This window comes from Triticum aestivum, chromosome 7B (assembly GCF_018294505.1).
Source record: "Triticum aestivum cultivar Chinese Spring chromosome 7B, IWGSC CS RefSeq v2.1, whole genome shotgun sequence".
Classification (NCBI taxonomy): Eukaryota; Viridiplantae; Streptophyta; class Magnoliopsida; order Poales; family Poaceae; genus Triticum; species Triticum aestivum.
Genome location: NC_057813.1, coordinates 601,257,606 through 601,276,938, shown reverse-complemented (window position 1 = coordinate 601,276,938; position 19,333 = coordinate 601,257,606). Strand labels below are relative to the sequence as shown.

The following is a 19,333-nucleotide window of genomic DNA, read 5'->3' as shown; positions in this document are numbered from 1 at the left end:
ATGATTCGCTCAAGCTTGACCAGGCTGATGGCGATGTGTGAGAAGGCCAGGCGCACGGCGGATGATGATGGAGAGGTGCTGACCTGGTGATAAGCTTGGCTACATTACATCACAGCTTGCATGCTAGTCGTTTTGGGCTTTCTGAGTCCCTTTAGTTCTCATGTTTAGTTGGTGTTCTGGATTTGTATGTTGTTTAGACTGTATGGTGTTATCAGGTTTTCGCCCCATAGTGCTCGTTTCGATGACAGGCGGGCACGGTGGATTTCCTGTCAGTGCGTTGAACTCGCTGCCTCCTTTCCCTTCTCCCTAGTTACCTGGAACTTTTGTATTTCCGTTTAATGCAAATGGAAAGGGGTACGTCCGGTTCAAAAAAAATTAATGTGAAAAATACAATCTCCTTTGGCATGCTGTTTTGGTCTGAACATGTTCATTTTAATTCTATTTCCAAGGTTTGGAATTGAGCAAAATGCAATACATATTTAAGTCGATGGTCTCTATCTTCCGGAATGTTGATTCTAAGAGCATCTCCAACAGCAGCGCCAAACAAGCGTCGCGCCGCAAAATTGCCCATTTTAGCGCGCGCGCAGCCGGTATAGTGGCTCCAGCGGGCGCGCAAAAACCGCGCGCGCGGCATATGTAGTTCAGTGCGCGGGCCGAAACTCCATCGTGCGCCGCCTATTTGCTGCGCTCGCTCCCGCGCGCTCGCTCACAACTCCCCCTCCAGCCGCGGCGCCGCCGCCGCCCGCGCCACCCAGCGACCGTTCCGGCGCTTCCCCGGCCTATCTCTGCGTTGCGGCGGCTTCCTCCCCCCTCCCCCTCTAGTCATCACCGCCCCTCGCGCGCGTCCGTCCTCCGACGAACAGCACCCGGGCGCTCGCTGCCGCTCGGCGCCCGCAAGGTGTTTGACAAAACGCCTGCAAGGTATGTATTGCTCGAACTTCATGAATTTGGTGCATGTTGATTGTAGTTTTAATAGCATAGTATTGAACATTGTAGATGAGTTTGTCATATGATTCTTTCGAAGAAGAATTTGATATGGAAGAGGAGGAGGATCTTGCAATGATCCTAGCTATGCACATCAACAAAAAACCGAAGCACGGTGGTTCGGTTATGGGTCGGCAGAAAATTCGGAGGGATAGGATTGATGCCCATAACAGATTGATGAGGCACTATTTCGTGGAGAATCCCACATACCCAGAGTCGTACTTTCGTCACCGGTTTAGGATGAGCACCGAGTTGTTTAGGCGCATTGCAGAGAAACTGGCTAGCCATGACCGATTTTTTCAGCAAAGGAGGAATGCCGCCGGAGAGCTCGGGCATAGCACCTTTCAGAAGGTAACAGCCGCTTTGCGTATGTTGGCATACGGTATCCCGACTGGTCTAGTTGATGATCACTTGGCTATGGGTGAGAGCCAGGCCATCATGTGTGTCAAGCGCTTCGCAGTCGGAATTGTGCAAGTGTTTGGCCAGGAGTATTTGAGATCTCCCAATGCTGAAGACGTCGCAAGGCTATTGGAGATGAACAAAGCTCGCGGCTTTCCTGGTATGCTTGGCTCAATAGATTGCATGCATTGGAGTTGGAAGAATTGTCTAAAGGAATGGCATGGGCAATTCCACGGCCAAAAAAAAGGTTCCACTATAATCCTTGAAGCAGTGGCCGATCAAGAGACTTGGATTTGGCATGCATTCTTTGGAATGACTGGATCTTTGAATGACATCAATGTTGTCAACCGGTCACCACTGATGAATAAGATTGCAAATGGTGATTTGCCACCGGTGCAGTTTGTAGCAAATGGTCGTACATACAACTACGGCTATTATCTAGCGGATGGCATCTATCCAAAGTGGCAAACCTTTGTGAAGCCGTTAAAAAAGCCGGAAGGTAGGAAAAATCTTGATTTCCACAATGCTCAGGCGGCGGCTAGAAAAAATGTGGAGAGAGCTTTTGAGATTTTGCAAGCCCAAATTGCTATTGTGAGAGGACCGGCTAGATTTTGGGATCAAAAAATGCTTTGGTACATCATGCACGCGTGTGTGATCATGCATAACATGATCATCGAGAATGAGCGTGGCCAAGATGTAGACTACTCTCAGTATGAGTTGTTGGGACATCCCGTGCGAGTGCGACGGAGGGCTGAAAGGGTAGCCCGTTTTGTTGCCTCCTATCATGCCATTCGACGTCCGGCAGCGCATGATGAACTCAAGAAGGATCTCATTGAGGAGTGGTGGGCATGGAATGGACGATAAAGAGCATCATGATTTATGCGTTCGACATTGTATTGTTGAACTATTTGTTGTGTTTATTGCACTATTTGTTGTTTTGAACGATAAATTGTTTGTTTGAGTTGTAATAACGAAATTGAACTATTTATTTTGTTTGTGTTTGATCTTTTGCTTCTGTTTTGGAATGCATATGTTGTTTGTGCGAGAGTCGCGCGCGCTGCATTTTTGCGCGCTGCTGGAGCTGCACGCGCGCTGCATTTTAGCGCCGCTGCTGGAGCCAGCGTTGCTTGTCACGCCAAACCAGGCGATGGGCGCGCGGCAAAGTAATTTTTAGCGCGCGGCGCGTTCGGCGGCGGTTGGAGATGCTCTAATGCATTCTCTAGATAGAAGTATTATTACTCCGAAAATATTTGTCATCGAAATGAATAAAAAGGTAGTTCTAGATACATCTCTTTTTATCTATTTTGATGACAAGTATTTTCGGAGGGAGGGAGTAGTAAAAGAGAACGGTACGTTTATATTTCCTTGATACATAGTGTAGCAAATTGTTGCTTGAGAAAAACTAGAGATCTCAAGGACAACATCTGTAGAGAGATGCAATTTTTTTGCGAGAGTAGAGAGAGAAAGCAATGATGATTTAATATAATTACCTCAGGTGCACCTACAAAAAGTTGGTGTCTCAATTGCAGATTTACAAACATAATACTCACTGAAACAACAGTGGATTAACCATCTAAACTATCTAAGGACAGTCATGTGTTCATACTGGACGAAGCAGCTCACTTGGAAAAGCACAAGCATTGCTAGTCGAAGCACAACACGTTAATTCTGAAGTAACATCATTAAATAGTCATTAAATAGTACTCCCTTCGTCTCACAATATAAGAACGTTTCACACTAGTGTCAAGCTCTTATATTATGGGATGAAGGGAGTAATTCCTATGAGAAGATTGGAACATCCCTATGAGAAGATTTACAAATTCTGAAGGTTTTGAAATAACACGGATGACATACAGAACATCTGTTGTGTTTTGATCATGACGAGCAGTAGCAGGGAAGCTTACAAGGGTTGGTTTCTTAAACCCACCGTTAAGAAATAATAAGAATATATTCAGATAAGCCCAGTACAGTAGCTAATCCAATAACAATAAATAAGCTATACAGAGATCTAACAGTAAATTATTTTGACAGAATACCCATCAATCCAAAGGAACATCACAAATTCGTGTCCACCTCTCTGTACATAGACTCTGTCGTGTATTAATGGATTAGTAGTACTTCATCTCCATCTCTGTTCGATCCATCTGCCAAGCACCTGCGATAAAAAGTATGGTGGAAATCTCAGTTTAGCATATGAAGTCACACTTCTCTGAGCCAAATTCAGCTAATTCAGGTAGACTGAAATTCAGTGTTGATTTGGCATAACACGCACACACTGTGTGCTTCCTACTTCAGAATTTTGACTGGACAGCTAGTTCGTGCTGGTCCGGGAAACAGGGAAGGGTTTCAAGATTTTCCTCGTTTTATTTCCGGATCCATCACAGATTGTACAACCAAGCAGCCGAAATGATAAAAAGGATTGAAGGAAGGCAACATCTCAAATTTACTTGAACTGATGTCAAATGAGTTACTCAAACTGATGTAGATGAGTACGTTTTGCGCTAGCGAAACGAAGAAGCCGATGGTCTTTTTAACCATCCAGTTAAGAAACAGGATGGTGTCGAGCCTACACCTATCGCTCATCTTCGTCCTGTTACAGAGATCACCATCACGAGAGTGCCCAAATCAAATTCCCCACCACATCCGACGAAAATTCAAAGAACCACAGCCACATGACCTCTATCCACCACAGAGAAAATCGCAAGAGGAGTCGGAGAACGGAAATCACAAGAGGATTCAGAGAACGGAAATCACAAGAGGATTCAGAGAACAGGAGGCATCAACTTCAGAGTACCTCAAAATTGCATATATCGATAATGGTCGATCAACACTAGATTAACCAACAATTTCACAGTAAGCATCTGTTTGCATCACCGCAAACCAAAACTAACACGATCTAAAACGACAATTGAATCAACCACTGCTGGCGAACGGTGGCATGCCCACAGATGCGGCGGCTGGGGATGGGATTGGTCTTGGTCTCGCTTAGGCGCGCTCCCCGCGGATGCGGCGGGCGAGCTGGATGTCCTTGGGCATGATGGTGACGCGCTTGGCGTGGATGGCGCAGAGGTTGGTGTCCTCGAAGAGCCCGACGAGGTACGCCTCGGCGGCCTCCTGGAGGGCGAGCACGGCGTGGGACTGGAAGCGGAGGTCCGTCTTGAAGTCCTGCGCGATCTCGCGGACCAGGCGCTGGAAGGGCAGCTTGCGGATCAGCAGCTCCGTGCTCTTCTGGTACTTGCGGATCTCGCGGAGCGCCACGGTGCCGGGCCTGTAGCGGTGCGGCTTCTTCACGCCGCCGGTCGTCGGGGCGGACTTCCTGGCAGCCTGAAAACGCATCGATTCAATTTCAAACAGATCGGAGAAATTAACGAGGAGGGGAGGGACGGGGAGGAGAGAAGCAAAGGGGGCGGCGGGAGGAGACGGACCTTGGTGGCGAGCTGCTTGCGGGGCGCCTTGCCGCCGGTGGACTTGCGGGCGGTCTGCTTGGTACGGGCCATGGATCCTCTTGTCGGCTTCGAAACTTGGCTTCTGTTTCCTTTGCTGTGCGGGCGGTGGAACTCGAAATCAAATGCGGCGAATTGGGTAGTGGGAGAAGAAGTGGGAGGTTAGTGGGGAATTTATAGGTGGGGGTGGGGGGGGGGGGCACGCGGGGCAGAGGGGAAGCGTGGATCCCGGATCGCGCTCAGATCTGACGGTTGGGCTCGCGACGCGTAGGGACGATCCGCGTGCTCGGCGCTGGTTGGCGGTGGAGCAAGGGGGTGCGGATCGCTGACATGGCGGTGGAACCCCGGGCTGCAGTCTCGCGCGTGTCTGTGTACTGTGTACCTGTCCTATCTATTGTGGGCTGGTATCCGGGCCGTGGGCCATTTTTGAGGTCAGGTTAACTTCAGAGCTCCAAATTTGTCTATGATTTCTTTATTTACTTAAATTTATCATGGGTTTTCAAGGTTTCCTTTGGGTTTTTTCATTTTTCTTTGTTTCTAAGGTGTTTCTTTTGTTTCTCTGTTTCATTTCCTCAGTGTACATTGTTTCCCTTTATTTTTATTCGACACATGCCTGTTTTTAATACACATTTGTAGATATTACGTACACACCGGTAACATTATTTTTTACACTTTAATTTTTGTTAAATATACGACTAATATTAAAAAAAGATTTGATAACTACTTTTTTTACACATTGTACATGTTCAGTACATATCAGCAAAAAAAAATATGTCTAATTTTATAAATATATGATTTATATTTTTTATAACTGACCAACAATAATTAAAATTTATGTTTTTATGTTAAAAAATTTGTACATGCTCTACATTTTTCATATATATCAGGAGAAATTTGTGTACATTTAATAAATACTACTCCCTCTATAAACTAATATAATAGCATTTAGATCACTAAAATAGTAATCTAACCGCTCTTATATTAGTTTACGGAGGGAGTATGTGATTAACATTTTACCCAAAAATTCGTGCTTGATGACTACTTTTTTCGTATGCATTGTACGTTTTTGGTACACATCAGGTACATTGTTATGTGGGTTTAACATTTTTTTAACTATATGATTGACATGTTTTTGGCAAGCATACAATTTGTTATAAATTTTAAGGCTTTATGTTAAATGTATTTTAATATATGTTCTAAATTTTTGGTATACAGCTATAATAATTTTCAACTATATGATTGACATGTTTTTGGCAAATGATCAAGTTTTTATAAAATTTAAGGTTTATGTTCATTTTTTACACGTGTTCTAATTTTTTTGTATACATCTAGAACATTTCTGTACATGTTTAAAATTATTTAAACAGATGATTAACATTTTTTAGAAAAATGGGTATCTAATATTTTTTATATATTTTGCATAGATCAGGATCATTTTTATATGCAGGTTTAACATTTTCCAAATCAATTACTTATATCTTAAATTTAATTTTTTTTATTCCTACTTTTTGGCATACTCATTGTACATTTTATGTGTAAATTTATCTTATACATTGGAAACATGTTCTTTCTATACACATTTAACATTTTTCAAATGCATTACTAGAATATTTCAATAATAAATATAAAGTATATTTTTGTAATACGTATGTTTAGAGTATTTGGAAGTACAAACAAAATGAGAAAAGGAAATCAAAAACATGAAAAGCAGAAGAGAAATACGAGGACATGGACTCTCGCGTGCATGGGCTGGCTCAGTATGGCGCTCGCTTCCCTCAAACAAAAAAAAGAACTATGTCAAGCGAGGGATAGGCGTGCCCCATAATTTGCGCCTTATACACCCGTTAAGGAATGGACGCCCGGCAAAATAAAAATGTTGCGAGGCCTGACTCGGTTCCTGTGTTAGTCAATCAAAAAACAATTCCTGGTTCGCTCTTTTCTTTATTTTCCTGGTTGACTCGGTTCCCAGTTGACAAGGTGACTGTAGATCGTTTACTTTTCATAAAAGCTCACAAAATTCAAAAAACATGAAAAAGATTCACGAGTTCTAAATAAGTTCATGCAATTAAAAAATTCACAAGGTAGAAATTTTTCATATATTTGAAAAACAAGTGAATCTAAAAAAGCATGAATTTGAAAAAAGTTCATGAAAGTTTTGAAAAAGTTTGTGAAAGTTTGAAAACTTCACCAAAAAAAGGTTATGGATTTGAAAAAAAATTCATGGATTTTACGAAAATCACTTGAAAAAATGTTAGGAAAACTAAAAAAGTTCATGAAATTTTGAGAAAGGTTCAAGAATTTGAAAAAGTTTTATTTTTTTACAAAAAATCACTCATTTGGAAGAATCAGAAAATTAGAAACAAAAAAATAAAAAGGAAAAAGGAAAAAGAATAAAACAAAGGAAAACCCCAGTTCAGAAAAAACCTGAATAAGAAGGAAAAATGGTGTGGATGCTTCCCAAAACCAGCCTATAACTTCTAGAACTTCCCAAAACCGGAGCAGAAATTTCCTTTGGTGCGCTCTTAACTGGGCCAGCCCATAGAAACAGCATGTAGGCGCCCGTGTACGTACGACATGTTAACTAGCGCAGAAGGCGCTCAAATAGGAATCAGGCCCATGGTCACAACTTCTCCTCCTTTTTATCTAGATAGAAAAGGATAGTGTATAACTAAAATCTATAATAAAATGGGTAAAATAGCATTACAGCATCTCTAACAATGATAAAAAAACGCTACCATGTTGCAAAAACTGTTGTTTAGGTCATTTTTGGCCTCAAAACACTACTGCAGGTGTGCCTAGTACTGGCAGGCAAAAAAACCAACAATGACGGGCGAGACTCCCACCGGAGCTCGCCATTGACCTCCCGCCACTGTTAGCATGGCAGTAGTGGTGAGCGTGCGTTCACCACTGGTAGAAACTCTGGAGTGGCACATGTATATTGGCGCATGTTACTGAAATATATTGTTAGTTGTGACAGAGGCACCACCACAACTACATGTCCAGCCGCCAATGCAAACCCGACATTAAATAGCAAAAGTATGCGATCGTACACATTATAACATATGTGTCTCTGGTTAGTCGCAGCATAATTACCATAACAATAATTCAAATACACTACAATAGATATACGCATTAGAGTGGAACTCACATAACATCGTTAGTACACATAGCCTTCTCAGCGAAGCCTCCGACATGTTACATGTAACATATATATACGAATCTCATGATTACAACAACACCATAATGACAATGAACTGGATAAAGATACTCGTCCACTTGCCCACATAGTCTTGCATGCTTCATCGTTGATTTTCTCAGTGCGGACGAAGATTGCATAACAATCCTTTGCTTCTTTTTTTAGTCTTATAAACTTTATAGCGGTTGTTCTAGTAATCATCCACTTGTTCATTGCATTTCTCCCATGAATCATGGACTCCTGGATTCTTCCCATAGTATAGCAGATACCACTATACTGAGATAAAAAAATAAGCTAATAATTCAATTTCACAGTTATCCAATCACATATAGCAAATCTTCATCGCAACATAGAAAATACGTTCAGAAGCATCGATGGTACAAATCACATAAAGGCAGTTCACTAGTAGTTCAGAAGCAAAAGTTCAGCTCCATCATAGCATCAAAGAAATTAAGTTCACACACTTCAATCATATAGATCATATAAAGGCAGTGCACGCCTTCCAACATCTTCATGATCTTGGTTTGGGCAATCCTCGCAGCTTTGGTGGCTACTCGCACACTCTTGCCGACTACTCTAGTGCTCTTAGCGACTGTTCTTGCGCTCTCAGCATATGCTACAGCGCTCTCAATGTATGCCCGAGCTCTCTCGGTGGCTGCTCGAGCACTCTCGGCATATGCGAGCACGGTCTCTGTGTAGTCAGCCACCCTCATGACAATGTCTGCGGTTGTAGGAGTTCCGTCTACGGGGGTAGGAGTCCTAATGAAACGTCTTGGCTTCTCCATCTAAACCACATTAAAAAAGTTGACATTTGTGTACTCAACCACTGTCATGACGATGTCTACGGCTGTAGGAGTTCCGTCTACGGGTGTAGAAGTCCTAATGAGGCGTCTCGGCTTCTCCATCTAAATCGCATTTAACATTTAGATAAAAGACATTTTTCGTGAACAAAAATTTATGATAATAGAAAAGATAGAATTCTTACGACAACAGTCTATATTTGTCCTTCAGGTGGACACTTCTCGCTCTTAAGTTAGGTACTTCAACCGTCGGCGATGGTCGTTCTTCACCCTCTCATCCTGCTTTACCAAGGTCTCACAAGATGAAGAGGGAGAAGATTGACCCCTACGACATCAGTTGGTTCATCTCTCAAGTGGTCATATATATGTTGTACACACACTCACCTACTGTAATTTTGATTGCCGGTGATGGTCATTCTTCCCCCTCTTCGTCTGCTTTATGATGTAGGGTAGAACCCTAGATGCCCGATCTTTCATGATTGGAGCGGATCCCACGATGAACATGAGGAATGCGAGGGGAAAACGAGGGAAAGCATGGGAGAAACACGGGAGAAATCACTCAAACCAACAAGATTCGATTACACATGTGCTAGATCCTCGAAACACAAAGAGATACACGATCCAAAGTCAACAAGGGACGATACAAGAGGCGGTAGTTCTTCTCCATGAGGAGGTCTTGAGGGGTCTTCCCATGAAGGGGTCTTGAATCCAAGGTGGATCTTCTTCGAAGAGGGAGCGGTCTCTCTCGATGGAGTAGATCCGGATGGATGAGCAAAGCTCTATCTCAAATGAGCTAAACCAATGCTAACTCTAAAACGTAGGTAGAAGAAAAGTATATATAGCCTGGGGGCGAAAGGGTACACGGGTCTCGACCCAAGTCACTGCGTGTAGGCAGGGCCAGAAGTTTCGGGCAGGGACGGAAGTTCCGGGCGCCGGAGTTCTGGTCCAGGTTCCGGTGAGGGTTTAGCCTAACCAGAGAGTTGACACGGTGGGAGCTGGGCTGGCGTCCGACGGCTAGAAGGTCCGGGCAGGCCGAAAGGTCCGGGCCAGGTTCCGGGCTAACCAGAGAGTTGTCGCGCCCGGGCTTGTCTGGGACGATGGAGGCCGGAAATTCCGGGGTGGCTGGAGGTTCCGGTGGCCAAAAGTTCCGGGCTCTGGTTAGAAATTCCGGGCTGAACAGAGAGTTGACGTATGTTTCTTCTTCTTTAGCTCTCAGCTCCGTGGCTTGCGCATTGTACCTGATCACATAGTGTCTCTGGCTTAAGTAGCAACCATGTCTCACTCGAATGTAAGGGGGGCTCAAGTAGGAGTGATGTCACCTCGGATTGAATAGCACGTGCTCGAGCTCTTGCCATGGGTCCACTTGGAGCTTGGGTAGTCGAAGTAGTGTCCATGGGGATGACCGTGGGATGCTCTGCATCATCCCCCCCCCCTTGGAAAAGATCCGACCTCGGATCGAAAGCCTCATCACCATGGTAGGGAGAGAGATCCTTGATGTTGAATACGTCGCTCATGTTGTACTTGTCGCGTGGGAGATCGATCTTGTATGCATTGTTGTTGTAGCGTGCTGGCACCTTGAAGGGTCCGTCGGCTCGAGGTAGAAGCTTGGACTTGCGTTTGTTGGGGAAGCGTTCCTTGCAAAGGTGTATCCACACGAGATCTCCAACACTGAATATCATGGGTTGCTTGTTGATGTTGATTTTGGTCGCGAGTCATTGTACTTGGCGCTCGATGGTGTGCCGCATATCTTCATGCATCTTCTGAGGTAGCTCACTCGTGCACTCGTCCATGTTGATGCGCTCTTGTACTGGTAGAGGGAGAATGTCCAATGGGGACAATGGGTTGAAGCCGTAGACGATCTCGCAAGGGGACTTGCCGGTAGTCGAATGTCTTGCGCGGTTGTAGGCGTACTCGGTGATGGGTAGACACTCCTCCCACTCCTTGATGTTCTTCTTGATCAACATGCAAATTAGAGTGGAGAGTGTTCGGTTCATCACCTCCATTTGACCATCAGTTTGAGGGTGGTATGCCGAGGAGAACAAAAGCTTGATTCCGAGCTTGGCGCATAGAGTCTTCCAAAAGTAGCTCAAGAACTTGAAGTCAAGGTCCGAAAAAATAGTCTTCGGGACTCCACGTAGGCGCAAGATTTATCTACAAAAAAGATTTTCAACATGTGAAGCATCATCTATCTTGTTGCATGGGATGAAATGAGCCATTTTAGAGAATAGGTCCACAACAACAAAAACAGAATCTTTGCCATTTCTAGTTCTAGGCAAACCAAGCACAAAATCCATGCTAATATCTTCCCATGGGTGATATGGAATTGGAAGGGGCATGTAAAGACCATGAGATTGAGCTTTTGACTTAGATTTGCGACATGTAGAGCATCGGTTGGTGAAGCGTGAGACGTCACGGAACATCTTGGGCCAAAAGTAGTTATTGGAGAGTGTGGCGAATGTCTTGTCGCGTCCAAACTGTCCCATTAGTCCACCTCCATGAGCCTCTTGCAAAAGGAGCAATTGAAGAGAAGACTCGAGAATGCAAAGTTTGTTACCTCTCATAAGATAATCATGTTTGATGTAGTAGTGTCCCCAAGATGTATGTGTCAAACACTTGGCATAAGGAATAGCAAAAGTAGGATCATTTGAATACAAATCTTTTATGTGCTCAAAACCGATGGCATCCAATTCAAGTTGGGTAACAAGCATGCATCTACGGGAAAGTGCATCTGCCACAACCTTTTATATGCTTGATGACATAAGGAAATGACTCGATGAATTCACTCCACTTAGCATGACACTTGTTTAATTTAGTTTGACCCTTAAGATACTTAAGTGTTTCATGATCGGTGTGGAGAATGAACTCATGAGGACGAAGATAGTGCTCCCAAACATGCAATACTCGAACTAAAGCATATAGCTCTTTGTCATATATATAGGGTAATTGAGTTGCGCGCCGAAGAGTTTTTCACTAAAGTAAGCTATGGGGCGCTTCTCTTGCATTAACACACCTCCTATGCCATACCCACTAGCATCACAATGTATCTCAAATGGTTTATCAAAGTTGGGTAATGCAGACAAATGGGCATGCGTAAGCAAATTCTTAAGCTCATTGAATGCGGTATCTTGAGATGGTCCCCAAACGAAGGGTGCATTCTTCTTACTCAAAGCATGTAACGGTAAAGCAATGGTGCTAAAATCCTTCACAAATCTACGGTAGAAACCGTCTAAACCAAGAAAACTTCGCAGTTGTTGCAAATTGGTTGGTTGGGGCCAGGTTTTAATAGCATTTATCTTAGATTCATCTACATGCACACCCTTAAAATATACTACAAAACACAAGAAAACAAGCTCAACACTGAAAAGGTATTTGTCCATATTAGCATAAAGTCGCTCTTTCCTAAGGGTTTGCAACACGGTTCTAAGATGGGTGGCATGATCTTTGAGGGATTTGCTAAGGACAAGAATATCATCAAAATAGACTACAGCAAATACACCAATGTATGGCCTAAGAACAAAATGCATGTCTCGCATGAAGGTACTGGGTGCTTCGGATAAACCCATTGGCATAACAAGCTATTCATATAAACCAAATTTGGTCTTAAATGTGGTTTTCCATTCATCACCTTCTTGTATGCGGATTTGGTAATAGCCACTTTTAAGATCAATCTTAGAGAAAATTGCGGCTCCGCTAAGCCCATCTAGCATATCATCTAAGCGTGGAATAGGGTAATGATATCTAATGGTGATAGCATTTATGGGACGACAATCGGAACACATGCGATAAGTGCCATCTTTCTTGGGGACAAGGATTACCGGTACGACACATGGGCTCAATCTATCTCGTACATGGCCATTGTTGATGAGTTGTTATACTTGTCGTTGGATCTCCTTAGTTTCCTCGGGGTTGACATGGTAGGGTGCCTGAGGGAGTTCCGGACTAGGGGGTGTCCGGATAGCCGAACTATCATGATCGGCCGGACTCCAAGACTATGAAGATACAAGATTGAAGACTTCGTCCCGTGTCCGGATGGGACTTTCCTTGGCGTGGAAGGCAAGCTTGGCGATACGGATATGTAGATCTCCTACCATTGTAACCGACTTTGTGTAACCCTAGCCCTCTCCGGTGTCTATATAAACCGGATGGCTTTTAGTCCATAGGACGAACAACAATCATACCATAGGCTAGCTTCTAGGGTTTAGCCTCCTTGATCTCATGGTAGATCCACTCTTGTAACACACATCATCAATATTAATCAAGCAGGACGTAGGGTTTTACCTCCATCAAGAGGGCCCGAACCTGGGTAAAACATCGTGTCCCTTGTCTCCTGTTACCATCCGCCTAGACGCACAGTTCGGGACCCCCTACCCGAGATCCGCCGGTTTTGACACCGACATTGGTGCTTTCATTGAGAGTTCCTCTGTGTCGTCACCGATAGGCTCGATGGCTTCTTCGACCATCATCAACGACGCAGTCCAGGGTGAGACCTTTCTCCCCGGACAGATCTTCATATTCGGCGGCTCCGCACTGCGGGCCAATTCGCTTGGTCATCTGGAGCAGATCGAAAGCTACGCCCCTGGCCGTCAGGTCAGATTTGGAAGTTTGAACTTCACGGCTGACATCCACGGGGACTTGATCCTCGATGGATTCGAGCCACAGCCGAGCGTGCCGCACTATCACGGCGAGCATGATTCAGCTCTGCAGCCGGACAGTACCCTGGAGGCCGCACTCGAACCCGCTCCGATCTTCAATTCAGAGCCGGCTGCGCAGATCGAGGAAGGATGGCTAGACACCGCCTCGGGGGCTGCAACCTCTACAACGATAGAGCCAAAGACTGACTTTGTCCCTCATAAAGCCCATGACTCCGAGGCGCCGAACTCCTTGCCGGACTCCGAACCTCCCGCGCCCCCTCCGATCGAATCCGATTGGGCGCCGATCATGGAGTTCACCGCAGCGAACATCTTTCAACTCTCACCTTTTGGCGACATCTTGAGGTCGCTAAAGTATCTCTCGTTATCAGGAGAGCCCTGGCCGGACTGCGGTCAGGACGGTTGGGATGCGGACGACGAAGAAATTCAAAGCCCACCCACCACCCACTTGGTAGCCGCTGTCGACGATCTAACCGACATGCTAAACTATGACTCCAAAGACATCGACGGTATGGACGACGATGCCGGAGACGACCAAGAACCAGCACCTACCGGGCACGGGAAAGCCACCCCAACTCATGACGTATACATGGTGGATACACCAAAAGGAAGTGATAATGAGGAAAAACGGGATGTGGCGAAGGACAACTCCCCCAACAAACAACCAAAGCAGCGACGCAAGCGCCGCCCGAAGACCGGCATCGATAAAAACGGCACCCATATGGACCCGGCCCTAGAGCAGGGCGAAGCAGTGGACGACGCACATGTCAACAAGCAGCCAGCCGGACATGAACTGGACAAGCAACCCATCCCCGGCGAAGATGATCTCACATCACCAGAGCATATGAATCTTCATAAAAGGCTCGTCGCCACTGCAAGAAGTTTGAAGAAGCAAAAGCGGAAGCTCAAAACAGCGAAGGACGCACTCAGAATGAGATGGAGCAAAGTACTCAACAGCGCAGATAAACATGGCACTAGGCACCAGACAAAGAGCTACCCGAAGCGCAAGCTGTTGCCCGAATTTGACGAGGAGGCCTTAGAGCCCCCGCAGTCAAAAAAGAAAGAAGCCGCCTGGCCGGATAGACGACCAGATGACAGGCCAAGAGCAACAAGGGGCGCCACACACAAGCCGGCACACGATCAGCATAAAGATCCTCGGAAAAAGGACGACCCAGTCAGATCTATTTATGGGCCAAAAAAGAAGACTCCAGGAAGCAACATAACCCGCCGAGCATTCGAAGACAACGGCACACCCAAATACAGGGGCGCCGCACACCCACTATGTTTCACCGACGAGGTACTGGATCATGGATTTCCAGCGGGATTCAAACCCGTAAACATAGAAGCATATGACGGAACAACAGACCCCGGAGTCTGGATTGAGGATTACATCCTACACATACATATGGCCAGAGGAGACGATCTCCATGCCATAAAATACCTACCCCTCAAGCTCAAAGGGCCAGCTCGGCATTGGCTTAAAAGCCTCCCAGAAAATACCATTGGAAGTTGGGAAGAGCTTGAGGATGTGTTTCGAGCAAACTTTCAGGGGACCTATGTCCGCCCTCCGGATGCAGACGATTTAAGTCACATAACTCAACAACCCGGAGAGTCAGCACGCAAATTCTGGAACAGGTTCCTCACTAAAAAGAACCAAATAGTAGACTGTCCGGACGCTGAAGCCTTAGCAGCCTTTAAACACAACGTCCGAGACGAATGGCTTGCCAGACACCTCGGCCAGGAAAAACCAAGAACAATGGCCGCACTAACAAGCCTCATGACCCGCTTTTGCGCGGGGGAAGACAGCTGGCTGGCTAGATGCAGCACCAGCGACCCGAGTACATCCGAAGTTAGGGATGGAAATGGGAAATCACGACGCAGAAAAGATCAGCGCCGGAATAAGGAAAATGGCCCGAATAGTACGGCGGTCAACGCCGGATTCAAAAGCTCTCGGCCGAACAACAAAACACTGCCCCTCAAGGACAACAGTGACGAGCTATCCAACCTAAACAAGATTCTGGATAGACTATGTCAAATACATGGTACCTCCGGGAAGCCTGCAAACCATACCCACAGAGATTGTTGGGTCTTCAAACAGTCCGGCCGACTTAATGCCGACACAAGGGGCTCGACACACCAAGCGAAAGTGACGAAACCCAAAAGCAGCACTCCGGAAAACAGAAGACTTTCCCACTAGAAGTCAAAATAGTGAACTCACTTCATGTGATAACACGAAAAGACAGCGCGGCACCTGCAATACCAGGACACCGCCCGCAGAATGGGGATAGACCCTACCAAAATTCGCCGTAGCAGCACTTCCTTCAAAGGAGTGACGCCAGGCCTTTAAGCCAATTATACAGGCTCTGTACCACCAGAGGTTGTGTTCGGTTCATCCGACAACCTCCGTCGCGAAAAGCTCACTCTCCATCGCCCCATTCAAACAGTAGCCCTTAAGCACTATTGGGGCGCGCAGCTATCGCCAGCCCTAATGCAATACCACATTATGCGTTTTTTACGCTTAAGAATGCCCGGTCAACGTGGCATAATTTCATTAAAAAGTAACTCCGAGTGTTCCTCGACCATGGAGAACGTGAGACTGCTTCAACAGCCACACACTAATCAGACCTTGCAGGTCAAAGCCCCTAAAAACAGGTCATTCAGACCTCGGACATGGTTAGGCGAGTCCGGCGTAACTAAACAAGGGGCTTCCCAGCCGCATACCCCCTTCATAAGGGGCCGCGTGTATAAATGATGAGAGCCAATAAAGCTCAACTTTCCTCATTTTATTCTATTTTAATACAACTTCTGCACGATATTTCTTGGAAACTAAGTCCTTCTCTTTTTCAGATGAAGCACGTGCTACACCCGTCCAGGATACAGCACAACGGAGACACAGGCGCAGACGTGCAGCAGGGACCCGTTGCAAGGATTCTTTTCAGATTAAGACCCTGCGTAAACCTTTCTTACTGTCTCTTGTTGATACACATCCCCCGGTTCCCCACCATAGCCGAGGAGGAGGCTGGCGTTTTGGCATCGGCCGCGTCAGAAGTTCCCGCCTGTACCTGGACACAAGGGGCTTAGGGCATTGTTCTGCCCGGTATCATAAAGACCGAACACCTCAGGGAGTGTTCGGCGTCTCGAGTTAGGCCTTATATGCATCAGCTCCGAATCATGTCTTTGGTCAAATGTTGGGTTTGCCCGGCTCCTGTGTTTTGCTGCCTTACGTTCCGCATCATCGGCTAACGCGGCACCAGGAGAACTACTGCGATTGTGCCCCGGTTCGGCCGGGCGAGCACCTCAGTAGAGAAAGCCGAAAACTGACTGTCATGATATAGCGAGAGACTGGTCAACCACTCGATCGACCATTGGAATGTTTAGAATTCCTCCGCTTTGACGAAGGACCGCTTCCCGGTCAGGCACATACGCGCCCCGAGTTCGGGAAGAGCGGTGCCACCAGGGGCTATATAGTAGCCCCACATTCGAGCTCCTATGGCTAAGTGAAAGTGATAAAGCATTATAGTCCGGTTGCCTAGTTTGCTACGCTATCACCTCCTTAAAAGGACCAAGACGTTGGATTAAGTGTGAAAAAGCGCTTTTCTTTTTGCAAACACCCCCGCACCATGTGCGTGGGGGCTGAAGCCAAAGACTGCCATCTTTCAGATTATACATACATATACGGCCGCACAGGAGATAGTTCAATACTTGAACACACAAGTATAAAAAGTTATTGCATTATAAACATGATCTCAGAAATCATACATGTCATTCAAACATAACATCTTTCGAGCACTGCGACTCTATTATACGAGCGCCCTGCAGGACTTCCTCAAAATAGTGCTCGGTGGGGAATCGGCTTTTGTCCGAACCCCGGGATGCAACAGCGGTGGCATCCATCTCCGCCCAGTATGTCTTACCACGGGCGAGAGCCATCCGTGCACCTTCTATGCATGCCGACCGCTTCATCGCCCCAATACGCGGCACCGCCCCAAGGAATTGCTGCAACAAGCCAAAATAACTCTTCGGCTTGGGCCTTTTCGGCCACAGATGAGCGACCACATCCGTCATGGCAAGTCCGGACAATCTATTCAGCTCAGCCCACTCAACCAGCCGATCACTCAACGGAAGTGGACGCTCCGGACTATGGAATTGAGACCAGAAAAGCTCTTCCATTTCATGATCCTCCTGGCTTCGAAAGTGCACGACTGCGTCCGCCGCACTCGCCGCCAAGTCCAGATAAGGATCCTCCGCACCGTACAATCGGCCCAGCTGAGCATACTTCGGATCCGTGAACTTCCTACGCAGCATAAAGGGCTTTCCAGCCACAATGTCTCCGACCTGACGCAGTTCCTCCTTCATAGCCCGCATCGCACTACGGGCATCCTTGGCTTCGGCGTCGGCCTTCTTCAGGTCCTCTTGCTCCGCTCGGCGTTCTCCTTCAAGAACCTCCAGGCGGTCGGTAGCAACTTTTAATTTCGTGGCCATTCCGGCCATCTCCTCCCTGCTTCGGCAGTGAGCAGCCTTCTCGGCTTCTAGCTCTTCCGCTGCCTTCGAGGCAGCCGCCTCGCTTTTTCTGGCTTGCTCCTTGGCCCGAGCAAGTTCTGCTCGAAGGCCTTCCACAGCAGCAGCACTATCTGCATCAGGCATACAAATTGTAAGGAATGGGCGTCAGCTCCCTTACTAGGCGACCGCAGAGCAACCACATACCTTGTGACTCATCGAGTCGTTTATTGACCAGCGAGATGTCCGCATCCGCAACGTCGAGTTGCCTCTTCAGCTCGGCAAATCCATCAGTCCGGCTGGCCACCGAACGTTCCGCCACCTGCATAGGAAAGGCGACAATCTATAACTGAGATTATGATCCTCGGCACGCTGCCGCTTTCGACAGCATACCAAGTCTCAGGGGCTACTATCTATACAGGGCGCACTTCATGTGCAAAACTGTCAAAAGGTATGTCATTTTTTGCGTACCTCAAATCCCGTCAGCAAACTTCCGACGGCCTCACACAACCCGCTTTCGGCGGACGAGATCCTCTCAATCACCATACCCATTAATGTGCGGTGATCTTCTGAGATGGACGCCCTCTTAAGCAAATCCTGCAGCTCCACCGGCCGTACTCCAATGGGTGCCGAACTCTCTGGCCCCGCCGGACTCGGGGAGACCCTCCGCGACGACACCTCAGGGTCGTCCGCCCCGCACGATGGGGCGGCAGATGGAGGCGTTTCGCTCTCCATCATCTCCGGACGAAGGTCTCCCGAAGATGAGCTGTGCTGAGATGGGCTGAGATCCGAACTACAAGGTGAAAACTTCGGTTACCCTTAGAAATTAAACAGGGATGTCCACTATTACAAAATTCCCCCTTTTACTTACGGCTCGCTAGAGGGCTGATTCCTCCGAGGAGACAGTTCGGCCGGGGCTCTTCCCGGCCCGGGACCTTCCGGTACAGATTTCTTTCCCCGCTTTGAGGCCTTGGCCTCCGGGTCTTCGGAAGCGGTCCTCTTCTCCCCCTGGAAGGAGGGACTCTCGATTCCTCCCTTACTGAAAGCCTCCGTGGCTGAGGTGGTAGATCCCCTGTGCCCTTCTTCGCCCTCCTCCGAAGGTGCAACCTCTAACATTTTGATTAACACGGGATCCTGCGTGGTCTCAGGGAGGGGGGCCGGACACCGTATCAGTTTTGCTTGCGCTATCCACTCCTGTCCAAGGGATAGCTGGTTAAAAGGCAAACCCACAGTAAATAAATGGACGATGTGTCCGGACACAGGGCTACTTACTTGAGTATCCGGGCGATTGCAGCTTAGGCCAGCATCCTCGGTCAATTCCGGACGCATCTCTTGCGATCCGAAGAACAGTTCGTACATCTCCGC

General features: G+C 46.9%; 1 protein-coding gene across 1 annotated transcript; it reads right to left on the bottom strand.

Annotated features, from left to right (window-relative positions):
* Positions 1-4,144: 4,144 nt before the first annotated feature.
* On the bottom strand, positions 4,145-4,979 carry LOC123161499 (histone H3.3). Its single transcript, XM_044579325.1, has 2 exons — positions 4,809-4,979; positions 4,145-4,707 (listed from the first exon to the last, which is right to left on the bottom strand). The coding sequence occupies exons 1-2, from the start codon at positions 4,878-4,880 to the stop codon at positions 4,369-4,371; spliced, it is 411 nt and encodes a 136-aa protein (XP_044435260.1). The 5' UTR covers positions 4,881-4,979; the 3' UTR covers positions 4,145-4,368.
* Positions 4,980-19,333: the final 14,354 nt, after the last annotated feature.

Bases quoted from the DNA above. Each gene is read 5' to 3' on its own strand.
- LOC123161499 (XM_044579325.1), bottom strand. From the start codon at position 4,880: ATGGCCCGTACCAAGCAGACCGCCCGCAAGTCCACCGGCGGCAAGGCG. The intron at 4,708-4,808 runs GTCCGTCTCCTC...ATGCGTTTTCAG, and splicing joins GCAAGCAGCTCGCCACCAAG to GCTGCCAGGAAGTCCGCCCC.